The sequence below is a fragment of the Nerophis lumbriciformis genome, linkage group LG36 (assembly GCF_033978685.3).
Source record: "Nerophis lumbriciformis linkage group LG36, RoL_Nlum_v2.1, whole genome shotgun sequence".
Taxonomy (NCBI): domain Eukaryota; kingdom Metazoa; phylum Chordata; class Actinopteri; order Syngnathiformes; family Syngnathidae; genus Nerophis; species Nerophis lumbriciformis.
The window spans coordinates 21,783,492-21,806,961 of NC_084583.2; the positions used below are offsets into that span (position 1 = coordinate 21,783,492).

Sequence of the window (23,470 nt, forward strand, 5' to 3'; positions counted from 1 at the left end):
GTCCACCTATAAGCCGCCCCGTGTTGTAAGCCGCATCTAACTGCGCTAAAGGAATGTCAAAAAAACAGTCAGAAAGGTCAGTCAAACTTTAATAATATATTAAAAACCAGCGTGATGTGGGCGCGCGTGGAGTCGTATATCAACATGGACGGAGCTGCGTGAAAAAAGCCACCCGGCCTCTTCGCGTAAACTTACCTTAACCACTCGCTCATCTTTTCTTCATCCATCCATCCCTTCGAGTTAGCTTTTATGATGACGCCGGCTGGAAAGGTCTCTTTTGGCAAGGTCTTCCTTTTGAATATCACCATGGGTGGAAGTTTCTGTCCATTAGCATGGCAAGCTAGAACCACAGTGAAGGATGACTTCTCATTCCCTGTGGTGCGAATATTCACCGTACGTGCTCCCGTTGTATCCACAGTGCGGTTCACAGGAATAGCAAAAGTCAGTGGAACCTCGTCCATGTTGATAATGTTCTCTGGCCGGATCTTTTTTTCAGCTATCTTGTTTTTACAATATGCACGGAAAGTAGCCAGCTTTTCTTGAAAGTCTTTAGGCAGTTGCTGTGAAATAGTAATCCGTGTGCGGATGGAGAGATTGCGTCTTTTCATGAACCGGAAACCTGTCGCTTAGTAGGAGCCATTTTGTGGTCTTTACAGATGTAAACACACAAAGGAAATGAAACGTACGGTAATATCCGCGCGCTTTTTCTCCTTCTACGCGGGCGGGTGGTTGCTTACAGTAGAAGAAGAAGCGCTTCCTGTTCTATGGGGGCGGGTGCTTACCTTGGCGGTTGCTTGCGTAGAAGAAGAAGCACTTCCTCTTCTACGGGGAAAAAAGATGGCGGCTGTTTACCGTAGTTGCGAGACCGTGCCATGTCATCTGCTGGTGTCGGTCCACTCTGTTTCCTGAGATCCAGGGTCAACGCAGCAGTCTACCAGCAAGTTTTAGAGCACTTCATGCTTCCTGCTGCTGACCTGCTCTATGGAGATGGAGATTTCAAGTTCCAACAGGACTTGGCGCCTGCACACAGCGCAAAATCTACCCGTGCCTGGTTTACGGACCATGGTATTTCTGTTCTAAATTGGCCCGCCAACTCCCCTGACCTTAGCCCCATAGAAAATCTGTGGGGTATTGTGAAAAGGAAGATGCAGAATGCCAGACCCAAAAACGCAGAAGAGTTGAAGGCCACTATCAGAGCAACCTGGGCTCTCATAACACCTGAGCAGTGCCAGAAACTCATCGACTCCATGCCACGCCGCATTAACGCAGTAATTGAGGCAAAAGGAGCTCCAACCAAGTATTGAGTATTGCACATGCTCATATTTTTCATTTTCATACTTTTCAGTTGGCCAACATTTCTAAAAATCCCTTTTTTGTATTAGCCTTAAGTAATATTCTAATTTTGTGACACACGGAATTTTGGATTTTCATTTGTTGCCACTTCAAATCATCAAAATTAAATGAAATAAACATTTGAATGCATCAGTCTGTGTGCAATGAATAAATATAATGTACAAGTTACACCTTTTGAATGCAATTACTGAAATAAATCAAGTTTTTCAAAATATTCTAATTTACTGGCTTTTACCTGTAGTTGTAAGTTAAAAAAAAAAGGTCAAAGACAAAGCTATTCGGGTTCTTGTGAGTATATACACTTCACTGCCGATGTGGGGGGGCGCCACCTAAAATCTTGCCTAGGGCGCCAGATTGGTATACGTAAAGACTTAAGACACTTTGGTCACTTAAACAGTTTTATTACAGAATCTTGTCCAGCCATTACAGATGTTCCTTGATATCATTTGGTCCACGTTTAAATTAATAGACATAGTTGGTGGTGTGCAGAGACTGCATGGCGCCCTGGTCGGCCGAGCCGCTGGCCTTGTACTCTCCTTTGGAAGCCAGGCCGTTGATCTGTGGGCAGAGTCACGTCCGAGCGTTAATCATCAGCCAGGCGGCTCGGCCAACAAGCAGCTTGTGACAAATCATTCACCAGCCAGAATAAAGTTGAGTAACGCAAGATAAGAGTGCATTGGTACATTTATTGGCTTACCTTGGCCCTCTTGCAGAAAACTTCCTGTGCTGCGGCCTTGTTGGCGGCTTTTCCCTGCCAGGCTGCGAGCGTGGACGCCTGCAGCGCGCGGCCGTACGAGAAGGTGAGCTTCCACGGGCGATGGAGGGACACCTGGTTGATGGCGTTCAAGTTGAGCGAGGCCTCCTCCTCACTCTGACCCCCGGACAGGAAGCAGACGCCTGCAAAGTCAACGGTAAAAAAAAATCCGGTTGCCGTCTTCAAATAACGCTTAGACGTTACCCGGCACGGCGGCTGGGACGGTGCGCCGCAGAGCTGTCACGGTAGCCATGGCGACCTCCTGAGGGGTGAACTTTTTAGCGCAGGAGTGCCCGGCCGTGACCATGTTGGGCTTGAGCAGCGTGCCCTCCAGGTACACGTGGTGGTCGGAGAGAGCTTTGTACACGGCAGCCAGCACCTGAACGTGGACACATTTATTTATAGAACATTCTTTTGGAACTCAAATCATTCTTTAACCAACCTTCTCTGTGACATACTGGCACCTCTGCAGGTCATGGTCTCCATCAGGAAGGATCTCTGGCTCCACGATAGGCACCAGACCATTCTGAGAAGAAAACATCATTACCGTATTACCGGGTTATAAGGCGCGCTGCCGACGAGCGGGTCTAGTCGGGTCTTTTTCCATACAAAAGGCGCAACGGATTATAAGGCGCATAAAAGGGGTCTGTTGGAATAATTGTAAGTTATCACAAAAGAAACGTTGTATTATGAATGCTGTCTTTCGAGGCCTAACAAGAGGAAGAAGGCTCGTGAAACGCCACTGTGATTTCAACACGGACAGATGGCAGGATCTGCTCAACTTCCAGAGGAACTCTCTTTGAAGTGTTAAACGAACTCTCTTTGAAGTGTTTCACAAACTCTCTTCCAACTGTTTGGTGACCGAGGTCAACGCTGTTTACGACCCGCTGCCCTCTTGAAGTCACTGTGGTCAGGAGACGGGAGGGGGTTATCCATTGTCCTCCAACACCTGCCCCAGCTGGATCCAGGAAGAGCCCAAGCCCGAGAAATCCCACTTCTTGGACTTCAAAGCGACCGAAAACAATCAATCAATCATCCATCCATCCATCCATCCATCTTCTTCCGCTTATCCGAGGTCGGGTCGCGGGGGCAGCAGCTTAAGCAGGGAAGCCCAGACTTCCCTCTCCCCAGCCACTTCGTCCAGCTCTTCCTGTGGGACCCCGAGGCGTTCCCAGGCCAGCCGGGAGACATAGTCTTCCCAACGTGTCCTGGGTCTTCCCCGCGGCCTCCTACCGGTCGGACATGCCCTAAACACCTCCCTAGGGAGGCGTTCGGGTGGCATCCTGATCAGATGCCCGAACCACCTCATCTGGCTCCTCTCGATGTGGAGGAGCAGCGGCTTTACTTTGAGCTCCTCCCGGATGACAGAGCTTCTCACCCTATCTCTAAGGGAGAGCCCCGCCACCCGGCGGAGGAAACTCATTTCGGCCGCTTGTACCCGTGATCTTGTCCTTTCGGTCATAACCCAAAGCTCATGACCATAGGTGAGGATGGGAACGTAGATCGACCGGTAAATTGAGAGCTTTGCCTTCCGGCTCAGCTCCTTCTTCACCACAACGGATCGATACAGCGTCCGCATTACTGAAGACGCCGCACCGATCCGCCTGTCGATCTCACGATCCACTCTTCCCCCACTCGTGAACAATCAATCAATCAATCAATGTTTATTTATATAGCCCTAAATCACAAGTGTCTCAAAGGGCTGCACAAGCCACAACGACATCCTCGGTACAGAGCCCACATAAGGGCAAGGAAAAACTCACCCCAGTGGGACGTCGATGTGAATGACTATGAGAAACCTTGGAGAGGACCGCATATGTGGGTAACCCCCCCCCTCTAGGGAGACCGAATGCAATGGATGTCGAGTGGGTCTAACATAATATTGTGAGAGTCCAGTCCATAGTGGATCCAGCATAACAGTAAGAGTCCAGTCCACAGTGGGGTCAGCAGGAAACCATCCCGAGCGGAGACGGGTCAGCAGCGCAGAGATGTTCCCAACCGATATACAGGCGAGCGGTCCACCCCGGGTCCCGACCCCGGACAGCCAGCACCCCATCCATGGCCACCGGATCTGTGTGTCTCCCCTTCCATAAGGGATAGGGGGGAGCAGAGGAGAAAAGAAAAGAAACGGCAGATCAACTGGTCTAAAAAAGGGGTGACTGTTTTAAATACTTCCCATTCCTGCTGTGACATGTCTTGGTGCGTGAACATTGAACATCTGAAGTAGACGAAAACCTTCTTCGTCAGAGCGTGGTGCAGGACTGTACAGAGAGTGCAGTGGCCATGTCTCTCCTCAATATTGAGTCCAAATTGAATTCTGTCTCTGTTTGATTCCTTGCCTTTTGTCTTGTTTAATAGATGTCCTCAGTGTTTGAACGTGACAGGGTCTTTTTTTTCTAAATGTAAAAGACTTCCTTGTCGTCTACATAACATGTGATGGTGCTTCTTTGCTCAAAATGTTGCATAGATGATGTTTTACACATCTTCAAGTCGCTTTCTGACAGTCGCCGCAGGGTGCACCGTTTTGTGGGCGCGTCTTATTTACGTGGCTCACCTTGGACAGCGTCTTCTCCCCGTCATCTTTGTTGTAGCGTGCAAGGACGGGAGTGGAAGACGTGTCAAAAGATGGCGCTAACTGTTTTTATTAGAGAAGTCCAATAATATCTTTTTTGCCGATATTGTCCAACTCTTAATTACCGATTCCGGTACCAACCGATACCGATATACACGGTCGTGGAATGAACACATTATTATGCCTCATTTTGTTGTGATGCCCCAATGTAACAAGGTTTTCCAAAATAAATCCACTCAAGTTATGGAAAAAAATGCCAACATGGCACTGCCATATTTATTATTGAAGTCACAAAGTGCATTATTTTTTTTTTAACATGCCTCAAAACAGCAGCTTGGAATTTGGGACATGCTCTCCCTGAGAGAGCATGAGGAGGGTTAGGGGTTAGGGTGTATGATGTAGCGTCCCGGAAGAGTTAGTGCTACAAGGGCTTCTGGGTATTTGTTCTGTTGTGTTTATGTTGTGTTACGGTGCGGATGTTCTCCCGAAATGTGTTTGTCATTCTTGTTTGGTGTGGGTTCACAGTGTGGCGCATATTTATAACAGTGTTAAACTTGTTTATACGGCCACCCTCAGTGTGACCTGTATGGCTGTTGACCAAGTATGCTTTGCATTCACTTGTGTGTGTGTGATTGGGCCTTTAAGGTTTATTGGCGCTCTGTACTTCTCCCTACGTCCGTGTACATAGCGGCCTTTTAAAAAGTCATACATTTTACTTTTTGAAACAGATACCGATAATTCTGAATTTGATACCGATAACTACCGATATTACATTTTAAAACATTTATCTGCCGATATTATCGGACATCTCTAGTTTTAATGACATTCAGACTTTACTTCAATCAACGGAGCATCTTCCCCTCATCCGGAAACACCAGAAATGTGTCCTGTGAAAATCCAATCCGACGACAAGACTAATAACTAAAGTTCCTTGGGTGAATAATGTAAAGTCACTACACCGGTATGTTTTAGCGCTTTCATGGTGGTGAGTTTACTGACAGATATAAGTAAGAACTTTACACTACTTTGTATTAGAAATGGCAATAGCGGAGGATGAATGTCACATAAGAGAAAGAGAAGAATCTTATAGACTACGTTGTCATGGACGTGCGCAAATTTTCAGGACTTATGCAGATCCCAAATACAGATCAGCAGGTACCAGAAGGTAAGAAAAGTTGCTTTTGCATAATATTGCGAAACAAAACGCCAAATAATGTCTTACCTTATACACACACAGCATAATAATACTGGTATGTTGAAGCACAGTACAATCCATCAAGCGGTGTGGCTTCATAGCTTACCAAAGTCCGACTAAAACATTTGATGGATTTTTGAGCGCCGTGTGTAATGTTCTAGATTTTCCAATGGGACATAGAATGTTGGTGTGGTTTACTTGAGTCATATTGCAGTCTACACGCATCTCTTATTTTTGGACTCTCACACTATTATGTTAGATCCACTATGGACTGGACTCTCACACTATTATGTTAGATCCACTATGGACTGGACTCTCACACTATTATGTTTGATCCACTATGGACTGGACTCTCACACTATTATGTTAGATCCACTATGGACTGGACTCTCACTATTATGTTAGATCCACTATGGACTGGACTCTCACACTATTATGTTCGATCCACTATGGACTGGACTCTCACTATTATGTTAGATCCACTATGAACGGGACTCTCACTATTATGTTAGATCCACTATGGACTGGACTCTCACACTATTATGTTAGATCCACTATGGACTGGACTCTCACACTATTATGTTAGATCCACTATGGACTGGACTCTCACAATATTATGTTAGATCCACAATGGACTGGACTTTCACTATTATGTTAGATCCACTATGGACTGGACTTTCACAATATTATGTTAGATCCACTATGGACTGGACTCTCACTATTATGTTAGATCCACTATGGACTGGACTTTCACACTATTATGTTAGATCCACTATGGACTGGACTTTCACTATTATGTTAGATCCACTATGAACGGGACTCTCACTATTATGTTGGATCCACTATGGACTGGACTCTCACTATTATGTTAGATCCACTATGGACTGGACTCTCACTATTATGTTAGATCCACTATGGACTGGACTCTCACACTATTATGTTTGATCCACTATGGACTGGACTCTCACTATTATGTTAGATCCACTATGGACTGGACTCTCACACTATTATGTTAGATCCACTATGGACTGGACTCTCACACTATTATGTTAGATCCACTATGAACTGGACTCTCACACTATTATGTTAGATCCACTATGGACTGGACTCTCACTATTATGTTAGATCCACTATGGACTGGACTCTCACACTATTATGTTAGATCCACTATGGACTGGACTCTCACTATTATGTTAGATCCACTATGGACTGGACTCTCACTATTATGTTAGATCCACTATGGACTGTACTCTCACTATTATGTTAGATCCACTATGGACTGGACTCTCACTATTATGTTAGATCCACTATGGACTGGACTCTCACACTATTATGTTTGATCCACTATGAACTGGACTCTCACTATTATGTTAGATCCACTATGAACGGGACTCTCACTATTATGTTAGATCCACTATGGACTGGACTCTCACACTATTATGTTTGATCCACTATGGACTGGACTCTCACACTATTATGTTCGATCCACTATGGACTGGACTCTCACTATTATGTTAGATCCACTATGGACTGGACTCTCACACTATTATGTTAGATCCACTATGGACTGGACTCTCACACTATTATGTTAGATCCACTATGGACTGGACTCTCACACTATTATGTTAGATCCACTATAGACTGGACTCTCACACTACTATGTTTGATCCACTATGAACTGGACTCTCACACTATTATGCTAGATCCACTATAGACTGGACTCTCACACTATTATGTTTGATCCACTATGGACTGGACTCTCACTATTATGTTAGATCCACTATGGACTGGACTCTCACTATTATGTTAGATCCACTATGGACTGGACTCTCACTATTATGTTAGATCCACTATGGACTGGACTCTCACACTATTATGTTAGATCCACTATGGACTGGACTCTCACACTATTATGTTTGATCCACTATGGACTGGACTCTCACACTATTATGTTAGATCCACTATGGACTGGACTCTCACACTATTATGTTAGATCCACTATGGACTGGACTCTCACTATTATGTTAGATCCACTATGGACTGGACTCTCACTATTATGTTAGATCCACTATGGACTGGACTCTCACTATTATGTTAGATCCACTATGGACTGGACTTTCACACTATTATGTTAGATCCACTATGGACTGGACTTTCACTATTATGTTAGATCCACTATGAACGGGACTCTCACTATTATGTTGGATCCACTATGGACTGGACTCTCACTATTATGTTAGATCCACTATGGACTGGACTCTCACTATTATGTTAGATCCACTATGGACTGGACTCTCACACTATTATGTTTGATCCACTATGGACTGGACTCTCACTATTATGTTAGATCCACTATGGACTGGACTCTCACACTATTATGTTAGATCCACTATGGACTGGACTCTCACACTATTATGTTAGATCCACTATGAACTGGACTCTCACACTATTATGTTAGATCCACTATGGACTGGACTCTCACTATTATGTTAGATCCACTATGGACTGGACTCTCACACTATTATGTTAGATCCACTATGGACTGGACTCTCACTATTATGTTAGATCCACTATGGACTGGACTCTCACTATTATGTTAGATCCACTATGGACTGTACTCTCACTATTATGTTAGATCCACTATGGACTGGACTCTCACTATTATGTTAGATCCACTATGGACTGGACTCTCACACTATTATGTTTGATCCACTATGAACTGGACTCTCACTATTATGTTAGATCCACTATGAACGGGACTCTCACTATTATGTTAGATCCACTATGGACTGGACTCTCACACTATTATGTTTGATCCACTATGGACTGGACTCTCACACTATTATGTTCGATCCACTATGGACTGGACTCTCACTATTATGTTAGATCCACTATGGACTGGACTCTCACACTATTATGTTAGATCCACTATGGACTGGACTCTCACACTATTATGTTAGATCCACTATGGACTGGACTCTCACACTATTATGTTAGATCCACTATAGACTGGACTCTCACACTACTATGTTTGATCCACTATGAACTGGACTCTCACACTATTATGCTAGATCCACTATAGACTGGACTCTCACACTATTATGTTTGATCCACTATGGACTGGACTCTCACTATTATGTTAGATCCACTATGGACTGGACTCTCACTATTATGTTAGATCCACTATGGACTGGACTCTCACTATTATGTTAGATCCACTATGGACTGGACTCTCACACTATTATGTTAGATCCACTATGGACTGGACTCTCACACTATTATGTTTGATCCACTATGGACTGGACTCTCACACTATTATGTTAGATCCACTATGGACTGGACTCTCACACTATTATGTTAGATCCACTATGGACTGGACTCTCACTATTATGTTAGATCCACTATGGACTGGACTCTCACTATTATGTTAGATCCACTATGGACTGGACTCTCACTATTATGTTAGATCCACTATGGACTGGACTCTCACTATTATGTTAGATCCACTATGGACTGGACTCTCACTATTATGTTAGATCCACTATGGACTGGACTCTCACTATTATGTTAGATCCACTATGGACTGGACTCTCACTATTATGTTAGATCCACTATGGACTGGACTCTCACTATTATGTTAGATCCACTATGGACTGGACTCTCACACTATTATGTTAGATCCACTATGGACTGGACTCTCACACTATTATGTTTGATCCACTATGGACTGGACTCTCACACTATTATGTTAGATCCACTATGGACTGGACTCTCACTATTATGTTAGATCCACTATGGACTGGACTCTCACACTATTATGTTAGATCCACTATAGACTGGACTCTCACTATTATGTTTGATCCACTATGAACTGGACTCTCACACTATTATGTTAGATCCACTATGGACTGGACTCTCACTATTATGTTAGATCCACTATGGACTGGACTCTCACACTATTATGTTAGATCCACTATGGACTGGACTCTCACACTATTATGTTAGATCCACTATGGACTGGACTCTCACTATTATGTTAGATCCACTATGGACTGGACTCTCACACTATTATGTTTGATCCACTATGGACTGGACTCTCACACTATTATGTTTGATCCACTATGGACTGGACTCTCACTATTATGTTAGATCCACTATGGACTGGACTCTCACACTATTATGTTAGATCCACTATGGACTGGACTCTCACACTATTATGTTAGATCCACTATGGACTGGACTCTCACACTATTATGTTAGATCCACTATGGACTGGACTCTCACACTATTATGTTAGATCCACTATGGACTGGACTCTCACTATTATGTTAGATCCACTATGGACTGGACTCTCACTATTATGTTAGATCCACTATGGACTGGACTCTCACTATTATGTTAGATCCACTATGGACTGGACTCTCACACTATTATGTTAGATCCACTATAGACTGGACTCTCACACTATTATGTTTGATCCACTATGAACTGGACTCTCACACTATTATGTTAGATCCACTATGGACTGGACTCTCACTATTATGTTAGATCCACTATGGACTGGACTCTCACACTATTATGTTAGATCCACTATGGACTGGACTCTCACACTATTATGTTAGATCCACTATGGACTGGACTCTCACTATTATGTTAGATCCACTATGGACTGGACTCTCACACTATTATGTTTGATCCACTATGGACTGGACTCTCACACTATTATGTTTGATCCACTATGGACTGGACTCTCACTATTATGTTAGATCCACTATGGACTGGACTCTCACACTATTATGTTAGATCCACTATGGACTGGACTCTCACACTATTATGTTAGATCCACTATGGACTGGACTCTCACACTATTATGTTAGATCCACTATGGACTGGACTCTCACACTATTATGTTAGATCCACTATGGACTGGACTCTCACACTATTATGTTAGATCCACTATGGACTGGACTCTCACACTATTATGTTAGATCCACTATGGACTGGACTCTCACTATTATGTTAGATCCACTATGGACTGGACTCTCACACTATTATGTTTGATCCACTATGAACTGGACTCTCACTATTATGTTAGATCCACTATGAACGGGACTCTCACTATTATGTTAGATCCACTATGGACTGGACTCTCACACTATTATGTTAGATCCACTATGGACTGGACTCTCACACTATTATGTTTGATCCACTATGGACTGGACTCTCACACTATTATGTTAGATCCACTATGGACTGGACTCTCACTATTATGTTAGATCCACTATGGACTGGACTCTCACACTATTATGTTAGATCCACTATGGACTGGACTCTCACACTATTATGTTAGATCCACTATAGACTGGACTCTCACACTATTATGTTTGATCCACTATGAACTGGACTCTCACACTATTATGTTAGATCCACTATGGACTGGACTCTCACACTATTATGTTAGATCCACTATGGACTGGACTCTCACTATTATGTTAGATCCACTATGGACTGGACTCTCACACTATTATGTTAGATCCACTATGGACTGGACTCTCACACTATTATGTTAGATCCACTATAGACTGGACTCTCACACTATTATGTTTGATCCACTATGAACTGGACTCTCACACTATTATGCTACCGGTAGATCCACTATGGACTGGACTCTCACACTATTATGTTAGATCCACTATGGACTGGACTCTCACACTATTATGTTAGATCCACTATAGACTGGACTCTCACACTATTATGTTTGATCCACTATGGACTGGACTCTCACACTATTATGTTTGATCCACTATGAACTGGACTCTCACACTATTATGCTAGATCCACTATGGACTGGACTCTCACACTATTATGTTAGATCCACTATGGACTGGACTCTCACTATTATGTTAGATCCACTATGGACTGGACTCTCACTATTATGTTAGATCCACTATGGACTGGACTTTCACACTATTATGTTAGATCCACTATGGACTGGACTCTCACAATATTATGTCAGACCCACTCGACAGCCATTGCATTCGGTACCCCCTAGAGGGGGTGGGGGGGTTTCCCACATATGCGGTCCTCTCCAAGGTTTCTCATAGTCATTCACATCGACGTCCCACTGGGGTGAGTTTTTCCTTGCCCTTATGTGGGCTCTGTACCGAGGATGTGGTTGTGGTTTGTGCAGCCCTTTGAGACACTTGTGATTTAGGGCTATATAAATAAACATTGATTGATTGATATTCCGTACAATTGACCACTAAATGGTAACACCCCAATAAGTTTGACTGCCATCTACTGATCACACGTATTGCACCATGTACCAAAGAAAATAGCTTCGAGGTCAGTAAGCACAACCAAAATGATTCTGTACATTAGGCGCACTGTCGAGTTTTGAACAAAATGAAAGGATTTTAAGTGCGCCTTATAGCCTGAGAAATACGTTAGTTCAGGTGCACACACACACCTGTTGGCAGATGCTGGCGTATCTCGCCAGGACGTTGGCGTTCTCGGCGATGCCCAGAGCCGAGGGGCAGCTGTCCGAGATCTTGAGCACGCACCTCCACTTGGCAAAGTCGCAGCCGTCCTTCTTGTACTGGGCGCAGCGCTCAGACAGGCCGTCCAGACCTGCGGGGAGACAGCATAGCGTTTGGTTTTTTGCTTTAATTCCTACTTATTTGCAGAAGGAAGTCGTTTAAAAATGACGGATTGAAACTTTTATTAGTAGATTGCACATCTTCCCTACAAGTGACCACTAAAATGGTAACCTTGTCCACGTGAATCAATTGATGGTAAAGTTACCTTGTGTGGTCGTCTCGCCGTCTGTTCCACTCAGACCGGCTGTGCCTTTGTCCACCTGGAGCAGGAAACACATTCACTTTCAAAATAAGAGTGGCTTTTTTACTCTTCTACCAGCGGGCAAGTTCCTTCATTCCTTCAAGCGTTTAAAGGATTTAGGTGCAAAACTCGGAGGAGACATTTCTTAAACAATAAATAAATAACTGACAATTTTCAGTGCTTGGGTTTTGAAATGTGTGTCAAAAAATATATATCTACATTTTTTTTTATTTAACGCTTTCCAGTCATTTCTTTTCTTCTTACACTTGTGAGTCTCATTGGTAAGTATTATATAGTCCACTTTGCAATTCAAACACGTCAGATATTGACTAGGGTGTGTTATTCCTCGTCAGGAAGTAGGAGTTGCCATTACGGGACGGGTGGCAAAGTTGGGAGAGTGGCCGTGCCAGCAATCTGAGGGTTCCTGGTTCAATCCCCACCTTCTACCATCCTCGTCACGTCCGTTGTGTCCTTGAGCAAGACACTTCACCCTTGCTCCTGATGGGTGCTGGTTAGGGCCTTGCATGGCATCAGTGTGTGAATGTGTGTGTGAATGGGTGAATGTGGAAATAGTGTCAAAGCGCTTTGAGTTCCTTTAAGGTAGAAAAGCTATCCAAGTATAACCCATATCAGTGAACAGATAAGACTTTTTGGACACCAATTTTATTCTGTCACCATTTCAGTCAGGTTTTCGTAGAAATCACAGTACTGTTACTGCTGCTATGAAGTTTATAAATGATGTAACTAAAGCTCTTGACAAGAAGCAGTGCTGTCTGTCCCTCTTTATTGACTTTTCAAAGGCATTTGATACTGTTGATCATTTACCATTTAATTAATAATAATAATAATAACTGGGATTTATATAGCGCTTTTCTAAGTACCCAAAGTCGCTTTACATGTAGAACCCATCAATCATTCACACCTGGTGGTGGTAAGCTACTTTCATAGCCACAGCTGCCCTGGGGTAGACTGACGGAAGCGTGGCTGCAATTTGCGCCAACGGCCCCTCCGACCACCACCTATCATTCATCATTCAATTCACCGGTGTGAGTGGCACCGGGGGCAAAGGGTGAAGTGTCCCGCCCAAGGACACAACGGCAGCGATTTTTTGGATGGTAAGAGGCGGGGAGCGAACCTGCAACCCTCAGGTTTCTGGCACGGTTGCTCTACCCACTACGCCATGCCGCCCCAATTAATTGAATACACCTGGCTTTTTTTGTTGCACCCTACAAAGTGTTCGTACTGTAAGTATCAGTTATTACACATGTATAAAAAATGGGAGCCATTACCTCCCTGCTTGGCACTCAGCATCAAGGCTTGGAATTGGGGGTTAAATCACCAAAAATGATTCCCGGGCGCGGCCACCGCTGCTGCTCACTGCTCCCCTCACCTCCCAGGGGGTGAACAAGGGGATGGGTCCAATGCAGAGGACCAATTTCACCACACCTAGTGTGTGTGGGACTATCATTGCTACTTTAACTTAGTTGTAGTATTACATTTTTCATTACCAACTTTTGATGTGTTAAAATTGCTAATGCTAATCTTTAGCATGTCTATAGCAAATCCAATGAAAATTAAAGCTGCAAGCAGCATTGGTCGGGCCCGCGTATTTGGCAGGTGCTAGTCCTAAATGTCTCAATACTTTTGTCCAGTGATAGTCATAAGTGTCCCAATACTTTTGTCTACTTTTAGTCTGAAGTGTCCCAATACTTTTGTCTAGTGTACCTACCTTGTCTGCATTGTGTGGGCACGTTGGTGCTTCCTGCTTTTAAGCAGCCATCTTAAAAAAAACAGCAGCGCAGCAGCATCAGCGCAGCGAGTCTTTGAAGGGTCATAAAATCAAAACCGGAGCAGTTAGAAAAAAAGCGCTTCTGTCATTGTAATCACAAGGGTTCAATCTCTCTCCTGTGTTAGTTTGAAGGCGAAACGACAAACGCGCTCAGAGGAGATCGTTTTTGAAGGAAGGTGACCGGTTTTTACAAAAAATTTGTTTTGAAGGGGGAATAGCAAACTTCCTGTTGATTTTTGCTGGGGGTTGTCAATTTATGAAATGTAGGTCTAAGTGAGACCTACATAGAGGTTTTCCACTTCCCAGTGGGAGTTACAGGCAGTTTTGTCATTTTTTTCTTCCGAGGAGCAGTTTTTTTTGCGTTTTATTAAAAAAATTGCAGTAGAGCGCAATTTTGAGATTTGGGGTTAGTTTTTTTTTTTTTTTTAGATCGCAATGTTTGCCAGTCCTGATGTGTGCGTTCAGTTTGGTGAGTTTTGAAGCATGTTAAGGGGGTCAAAATACAGTTCAAAGAGGCAAAAGTTACTGTTTTTAGTACTTTTTTGTCTTGAAGGGGGAATTGCCAACTTCCTGTTAATTTTTGCCCGAGAATATACTATTATGAAATCTAGGTCTAAGTCACACCTACATAAAGGTTGTTGTTTCATGTCTCTCCGACCTTCCTAGTGGGAGTTATAGGCAGTCTAGTTTTTTTTCTTCGTAGGGGGCGCTAGAGCGCAATTTTGAGTTTTGAGGTTTGGTTTTTTGATAAAAAGTTTTGCCGTATATTACTGATGTGTGTGTAAAATTTGGTGAGTTTTGAAGTATGTTAAGGGGGTCAAATTACAGCGCAAAGTTGCGGAAGAATAATAATAATAATAATAATAAAACCTTAGAAATTCAATAGGTCCTTATGTCCCATTGCATAAGGACTCCCTTTGGGAGTCCTTATACAATGGGTCATGCGGGCCCTAATAAAACCTTAGAAATTCAATAGGTCCTTATGTCCCATTGCATAAGGACTCCCTTTGGGAGTCCTTATACAATGGGCCATGCGGGCCCTAATAAAACCTTAGAAATTCAATAGGTCCTTATGTCCCATTGCATAAGGACTCCCTTTGGGAGTCCTTATACAATGGGCCATGCGGGCCCTAATTATGTCCCATTGCATAAGGACTCCCTTTGGGAGTCCTTATACAATGGGCCATGCGGGCCCTAATTAGCATCAAGCTGACACATTTTGAAAAGTGGAGCATTATTGTAGTTTTAAGCACCTTTTTGGCTTGGAAAAATTCTAACATTACCTCGAGGGAGACTGACTGAGTCTGCTCTGAATGCTTGAGCTTGTAACCGGGCGTGTTGTCAGGTGAGACAAATAGTATCAAAAATGTGGCACTTCCATTTACTGCAAATGATGTAGCTTTGTTTCTTTCCTATACCAGCGACAAGCAGCACAGACCAACGCTCTTCCACTAAATGACAGAGGGTATAGTACGGGCCAAACGTTTGGACACACCTTCTCATTCAATGAGTTTTCTTTATTTTCACGACTATTTACATTGTAGATTGTCACACCACAACTATGAATGAACAAAAAAGGTGAAATAACTGAAAACACGTTTTTATACTCTAGTTTCTTCAAAATAGCCACCCTTTGCTCTGATTACTGCTTTGCACACTCTTGGCATTCTCTCTGTGAGCTTCAAGAGGTAGTCACTTCACAGGTGTCAATAGTTTTGATACCTTCAGTTAAGTTAAGTTAAAGTAGCAATGATTGTCACACACACACACACACTAGGTGTGGTGAAATGTGTCCTCTGCATTTGACCCATCCCCTTGTTCACCCCCTGGGAGGTGAGGGGAGAAGTGAGCAGCAGCGGTGGCCGCGCCCGGGAATCATTTTTGGTGATTTAACCCCCAATTCCAACCCTTGATGCCGAGTGCCAAGCAGGGAGGTAATGGCTCCCATTTTTATAGTCTTTGGTATGACTCGGCCGGGGTTTGAACTCATACTCTAACCACTAGGCCACTGAGGTGTGTCCAAACGTTTGGCCTGTACTGTACATCAAACATAACCTTTTTGTCCAATCCTTTGAATTCTGCCTGGCAACATACTCCTGCATGGTGTTTGCAAGTTACTTTTGTTGTTAGACTTAGACAAACTTTAATGATCCATAAGGGAAATTGTTCAACAGTCTATTTAGTCTATGCAATGGGATGTGGGCAGTATGTATTATTTATTGCTTCATTTTTGATTTTTCGTTGTTTTACTTTTGTAGCTGTATCATACCTGCCAACTTTTGAAATCAGAAAAACCTAGTAGTCAGGGTCCAAGGGCCGCAGGCCCCGGTAGGTCCAGGACAAAGTCCTGGTGGGGGGTTCCTTCGCCCCCCCGACGCAAAATGATTGATTGCATTCAGACAGGTTAAAATGTTGCTAAAACCATCACTTTTCTATCAGTCACAGTGACTTTTCAAAACAAAAATATTACAGCAAAAATCATATGGGTTGTATTGACATGTTTATTCTGTAAGCTAACTTCAATAGTTTGAAATTATTTTGAGAGTTAATGCCAGTTATCCTGTCAACCTTTCACAAGACTTCAATTTGTTCATTGAAAGTATAAACACTTTTTACAGTAAACAAATGGTAAAACAGTACTAAACAATTCCATTTAAAAAAAAATTGGTGTCATTATTAACTTTCTGTCCAAGCTTGTATAATCTACTGCCTTGTTCAATTGTAAAAAATATTCTGTGCCTAAAATTCACATTTCTATCACAATTATCATACTGTAAACATGGTAAGCTAACTTCATTAAAATTAATAGTCCTGTCAATAGCATGGAATTACAATTCAAATGTAGTTTTTTTTGTAAGCCTTTCAAAAGAATTCAAAATATGAAAAATTCATGAAAATGAATTTAAGCCATCAGACACTTGAAAAGTGGCACATCACATCTCTAATGTAATCATTTGAACTTTTCAACAGAAATAGCACTGCAAAAATATTAAGGAAATACTTCTGTATTTTGGTAGTTATGCTGTCAACATTTAACAAGATTTCTTCAACTTGGACTTGAAAGCATAAATAGTATAAACACTTTTAACAGTATGTCGTGCTGTGAAATACAGCCGACAGGATTGCGCACCAAACACGAAGCAAGGCCAAAGCGCATGCATGGTGCAGGAGAACAAAGGACTTCTTTCATTTAAGGTTTATGATAAACCATCAAACTCATTCGTTAAAAGGACTCTATAGTAATATAAAGCGAGTTTTTCTGGACATTATCATGCAAGAAAAGTTTATTTTTGGGACCGCGATCACCGCGTAATGATTTTTAAAGGTTGCATTACAAACCTTTAACTGTCCCATGTGATCAGCCAGTGCGATTGGAAGTCCATGCTCAATTATTGCCTCCGTAAATAAAACTTCGGCATTTATCACATCCAAGGAATCTGTTTGGTCGACGAAAAACGTTGAAAGTTTTCCACTTGTATCGCTAGCAACGGCATTAGACTTGTGTTTTTTTGTCCCAACGTGGTCTTTTACATCGCTAATTCCTCCGTGTCCGATCGAAAAATCTTGTCTGCACAAGGTGCAATTCGCGTAGTTTTCACCCTTTTTGGAACGGATAATTATTCCCGGATAGGCTTTTGAATATTCTTCACGGAATGACTGCAGTTTTCTTTTCGGTTTAAGACTCGTTTGCGATTTTTCTCCGGCTGATTCCATGATCGTTCGCTCGTTTGGAAACAATGGCAACTGCTTGGCAGCGGTGCTATAAATAGCCTCGCTCGTGGAATTCGGAATGGCTCGATAGGAAGTTACGGGAAGCAGTGTCGATTGTCATTGTTACGCGATTTCGTGAATAAAACTTTATAAAAAAATAAAAATAAATTTAATTAATGAAAAAACGGTATTTTTTAATCACTGCAACCGTAACCCGGAATAGGTTGATGAAAACCGTACTAATTACGGGAAAACCGGAGTAGTTGGCAGGTATGCTGTATGTAGAAATGGCACCACTGAAACGCTGAGGGTTTTTTGTTTTTTTTAACATATTTTATGTCATTAGGGCCCGCAATGGCCCATTGCAAAAGGACTCCCGAAGGGAGTCCTTATGCAATGGGACATAAGGACCTATTGTTATTCTAAGGTTTTATTATTCTTTCTTTCTTCTTCCGCCGCCTCTTTGAGCACTAATTTGACCCACTTAACATGCTTCAGAACTCACCATATTTGACCCACACATCAGGACCTGCAAAAATTGCCTTTTAATAAAAAAAACCAAACCCCAAAACTCAAAATTGCGCTCTAGCGCCCCCTAGGAAGAAGAAAAAACTACGTTGCCTGTAACTCCCACTAGGAAGGTCGGAGAGACATGAAACAAAAACCTTTATGTAGGTCTGACTTAGATCTACATTTCACAATTGTATATCCTCGGGCTAAAATCAACAGGAAGTTGGCAATTCCCCCTTCAACACAAAAAATTACTAAAAACAGTCACTTTTGCCTCTTTTAGCTGTAATTTGACCCCCTTAACATGCTTCAAAACTCACCGAACTTAAGACACACATCAGGACTGGCTAAAACTGTGATCTAATGAAAAAACCTAACCCCAAATCTAAAAATTGTGCTCTACAGCAATTTTTTTATAAAAACCACAAAAAACTGCTCCTCGGATGAAAAATCTGACAAAACTGCCTGTAACTCCCACTGGGAAGGTCGGAGAGAGATGAAACAAAAACCTCTACGTAGGTCTCACTTAGACCTACATTTCATAAATTGACAACCCCCAGCAAAAATCAACAGGAAGTTTGTTATTCCCCCTTCAAAAGAAAATTTTTGTAAAAACCGGTCACCTTTCTTCAAAATCTATCTCCTCTGAGCGCGTTTGTCGTTTCGCCTTCAAACTAACACAGGTGAGAGATTAAACCCTTGTGATTAAAAGTATAGATGGGATTTTTAATACCTGCTCCGGTTTTGATTTTATGACCCTTCAAAGACCCGCTACACTGCTGCTGCTGCTGCGCTGCTGGTTTTTTAAGATGGCTGCTCAAAAGCAGGAAGCACCAACGTGCCCACACAATGCAGACAAGGTAGGTACACTAGACAAAAGTCTTGGGACACTTCAGACTACAAGTAGACAAAAGTATTGGGACACTTAGGACTAGCACCTGCCAAATACGCGGGCCCGACCAACGCTGCTTGCAGCTTTAATTATTCTTTCTTTCTTCTTCCGCCGCCTCTTTGAGCACTAATTTGACCCACTTAACATGCTTCAAAACTCACCATATTTGACCCACACATCAGGACCTGCAAAAATTGCCTTTTAATAAAAAAAACAAACCCCAAAACTCAAAATTGCGCTCTAGCGCCCCCTAGGAAGAAGAAAAAACTACGTTGCCTGTAACTCCCACTAGGAAGGTCGGAGAGACATGAAACAAAAACCTTTATGTAGGTCTGACTTAGATCTACATTTCACAATTGTATATCCTCGGGCTAAAATCAACAGGAAGTTGGCAATTCCCCCTTCAACACAAAAAAGTACTAAAAACAGTCACTTTTGCCTCTTTTAGCTGTAATTTGACCCCCTTAACATGCTTCAAAACTCACCGAACTTAACACACACATCAGGACTGGCTAAAACTGTGATCTAATGAAAAAACCTAACCCCAAATCTAAAAATTGTGCTCTACAGCAATTTTTTTATAAAAACCACAAAAAACTGCTCCTCGGATGAAAAATCTGACAAAACTGCCTGTAACTCCCACTGGGAAGGTCGGAGAGAGATGAAACAAAAACCTCTATGTAGGTCTCACTTAGACCTACATTTCATAAACTGACAACCCCCAGCAAAAATCAACAGGAAGTTTGTTATTCCCCCTTCAAAAGAAAATTTTTGTAAAAACCGGTCACCTTTCTTCAAAATCTATCTCCTCTGAGCGCGTTTGTCGTTTCGCCTTCAAACTAACACAGGTGAGAGATTAAACCCTTGTGATTAAAAGTATAGATGGGATTTTTAATACCTGCTCCGGTTTTGATTTTATGACCCTTCAAAGACCCGCTACACTGCTGCTGCTGCGCTGCTGGTTTTTTAAGATGGCTGCTCAAAAGCAGGAAGCACCAACGTGCCCACACAATGCAGACAAGGTAGGTACACTAGACAAAAGTCTTGGGACACTTCAGACTAAAAGTAGACAAAAGTATTGGGACACTTAGGACTAGCACCTGCCAAATACGCGGGCCCGAACAACGCTGCTTGCAGCTTTAATTATTCTTTCTTTCTTCTTCCGCCGCCTCTTTGAGCACTAATTTGACCCACTTAACATGCTTCAAAACTCACCATATTTGACCCACACATCAGGACCTGCAAAAATTGCCTTTTAATAAAAAAACCAAACCCCAAAACTCAAAATTGCGCTCTAGCGCCCCCTAGGAAGAAGAAAAAACTACGTTGCCTGTAACTCCCACTAGGAAGGTCGGAGAGACATGAAACAAAAACCTTTATGTAGGTCTGACTTAGATCTACATTTCACAATTGTATATCCTCGGGCTAAAATCAACAGGAAGTTGGCAATTCCCCCTTCAACACAAAAAAGTACTAAAAACAGTCACTTTTGCCTCTTTGAGCTGTAATTTGACCCCCTTAACATGCTTCAAAACTCACCAAACTTAACACACACATCAGGACTGGCTAAAACTGTGATCTACAGCAATTTTTTTTATAAAAACCACAAAAAACTGCTCCTCGGATGAAAAATCTGACAAAACTGCCTGTAACTCCCACTGGGAAGGTCGGAGAGAGATGAAACAAAAACCTCTATGTAGGTCTCACTTAGACCTACATTTCATAAATTGACAACCCCCAGCAAAAATCAACAGGAAGTTTGTTATTCCCCCTTCAAAAAACAAAATTTTTGTAAAAACCGGTCACCTTTCTTCAAAATCTATCTCCTCTGAGCGCGTTTGTCGTTTCGCCTTCAAACTAACACAGGTGAGAGATTAAACCCTTGTGATTAAAAGTATAGATGGGATTTTTAATACCTGCTCCGGTTTTGATTTTATGACCCTTCAAAGACCCGCTACACTGCTGCTGCTGCGCTGCTGGTTTTTTAAGATGGCTGCTCAAAAGCAGGAAGCACCAACGTGCCCACACAATGCAGACAAGGTAGGTACACTAGACAAAAGTCTTGGGACACTTCAGACTAAAAGTAGACTAAAGTATTGGGACACTTAGGACTAGCACCTGCCAAATACGCGGGCCCGTCCAACGCTGCTTGCAGCTTTAATTTCTGATTGATGTTTCTTGTTTTAATGCCTTATTTTATGGGCTGAATCAAGTCTATCCTATGGTCTGTATTAGTGCAAGGCACTAACCACCACCCATTGGGACACCTCCACATGAGCTCCCCAGGCCAAGATTGAACCTCCAGCCACCAAGCCCTAAAAAAAAAAAGAAAAAGTACGGCGTATTTGTAGTTATTTTTCCTCACCTTGATGCCCACGACGATGCCTTGGTCTTTGATGACTTGGGGGAAGGGCTTGCCGCTGCTTGCCTTCTGGTAGAGCGTCTCGTGGAAGAAGATGACCCCTCCTATGGAGTTGGACATGCAGGCACCGGACGTGAAGAGGAGCTCGCGGAAGTACCGGCGGTTTTCCTCGTTGTTCTCCACCTTGATGTTCTGCAAACGCTTTCCCATGGTGCCTTTTAAAAGGGGATTTTAGAGATAAATCAGTGCATTTAATCACTTTTTTTTTTTTTTTTTTTAAGATAGTGAACTGACCAGTGGACTCATCCGCCGCCAGGATGCCCTTCCCTGTGGCCACAATCTTTAAGGCGATTTCTGCCAGCTCTTTCTTCTGCTCCGTGGAGAGAGATGGGAATTGCTGAGCCATCCTGCAGCGGGACAACAAACTGGTTAGTCTTTGCAGAAGTATGAGGAACTTGTTGTTTTTCCATGATCAGATCAAGGCTGTTGCGTCACCCATGTAAATATTTGGCTTGCTCGGTTGAACTTTGGCCTTCAGTGTAAGAGTTGCAGCCTTAGGATGCTTGTAGGAAAGTTACAGGGGATTATATCACATGAGAGGGGGAACAATGGCTGCATAACTTGCGAGCTGACACAGACGACGTTGCATTCATTCTGACGCGTCAGCACTCGCCCGCTTTTCAAAATAAAATGTTCAGTAAGCAAACAAAAGCATGCATGACTCAGCAGGCAATCTCGTCAAGCAACTTCCGCAAACTTTAGAGGGCAGAATAAAACTTCCGTAAAATGTCACCCTTCCAAAACAAACGTGATCAAAGTTGACAACTTACTTGACAGGTTCGTGCAGCGGCGAGGAGGAATGTAAAAAGACGGAAGAGCGGCGGACAGGACGACGGGAAGTCGCTTTTAAAGGGCGAGGAGGCGGGGCTAGAGGAGGTGACGGGGAGGGCGTGTCTCACAGAGGATAACGCTATTGGTCCAAAGGATAGACATGGGCGGGGTTTGGCAGGGGGCGGATCTGTGTGGAGATTATTTATTTATTTATTTATTTTTTTATTTTTTTATTTTTTTATTTTTTTTTGAAACCTTTATTTATTAATTTAAACATTTACAAACAGTTGAGAAATAATAATCCAAGTAAGTACAAAAACAGTACAAAACAGCGGCAGGGGGTTGTAAATTCAAAGTAACTAAAATACAATGCAAAAATATGGATGATAGATGGATATATATATATATATATATACATATATATATATATATATATATATATATATATATATATATATATATATATATATATATATATATATATATATATATATATAAAACAAAGTGCAAAGCCATAGGCTCACTCAATTTCAGTAAACAACTTTTTGATTGATTGATTGAAACTTTCATTAGTAGATTGCATAGTACTTACATATTGCCATTTCTTTTCTTTTCTTTTCTCCTCTGCCCTCCTCTCTCTTGTGGAGGAGGGGGAGGACAC

General features: G+C 42.5%; 1 protein-coding gene across 1 annotated transcript; it reads right to left on the reverse strand.

The window, feature by feature from the left end:
* Positions 1 to 1,733: 1,733 nt before the first annotated feature.
* Positions 1,734 to 22,909, reverse strand: aldob (aldolase b, fructose-bisphosphate). The gene is made up of 9 exons (XM_061930692.1): positions 22,809 to 22,909; positions 22,273 to 22,385; positions 21,982 to 22,193; positions 12,679 to 12,733; positions 12,344 to 12,504; positions 2,550 to 2,633; positions 2,312 to 2,486; positions 2,051 to 2,250; positions 1,734 to 1,911 (listed from the first exon to the last, which is right to left on the reverse strand). Exons 2-9 carry the CDS (start codon positions 22,382 to 22,384, stop codon positions 1,816 to 1,818), a joined length of 1,095 nt encoding a protein of 364 aa, XP_061786676.1. The 5' UTR covers position 22,385; positions 22,809 to 22,909; the 3' UTR covers positions 1,734 to 1,815.
* Between the last annotated feature and the right edge of the window lie 561 nt (positions 22,910 to 23,470).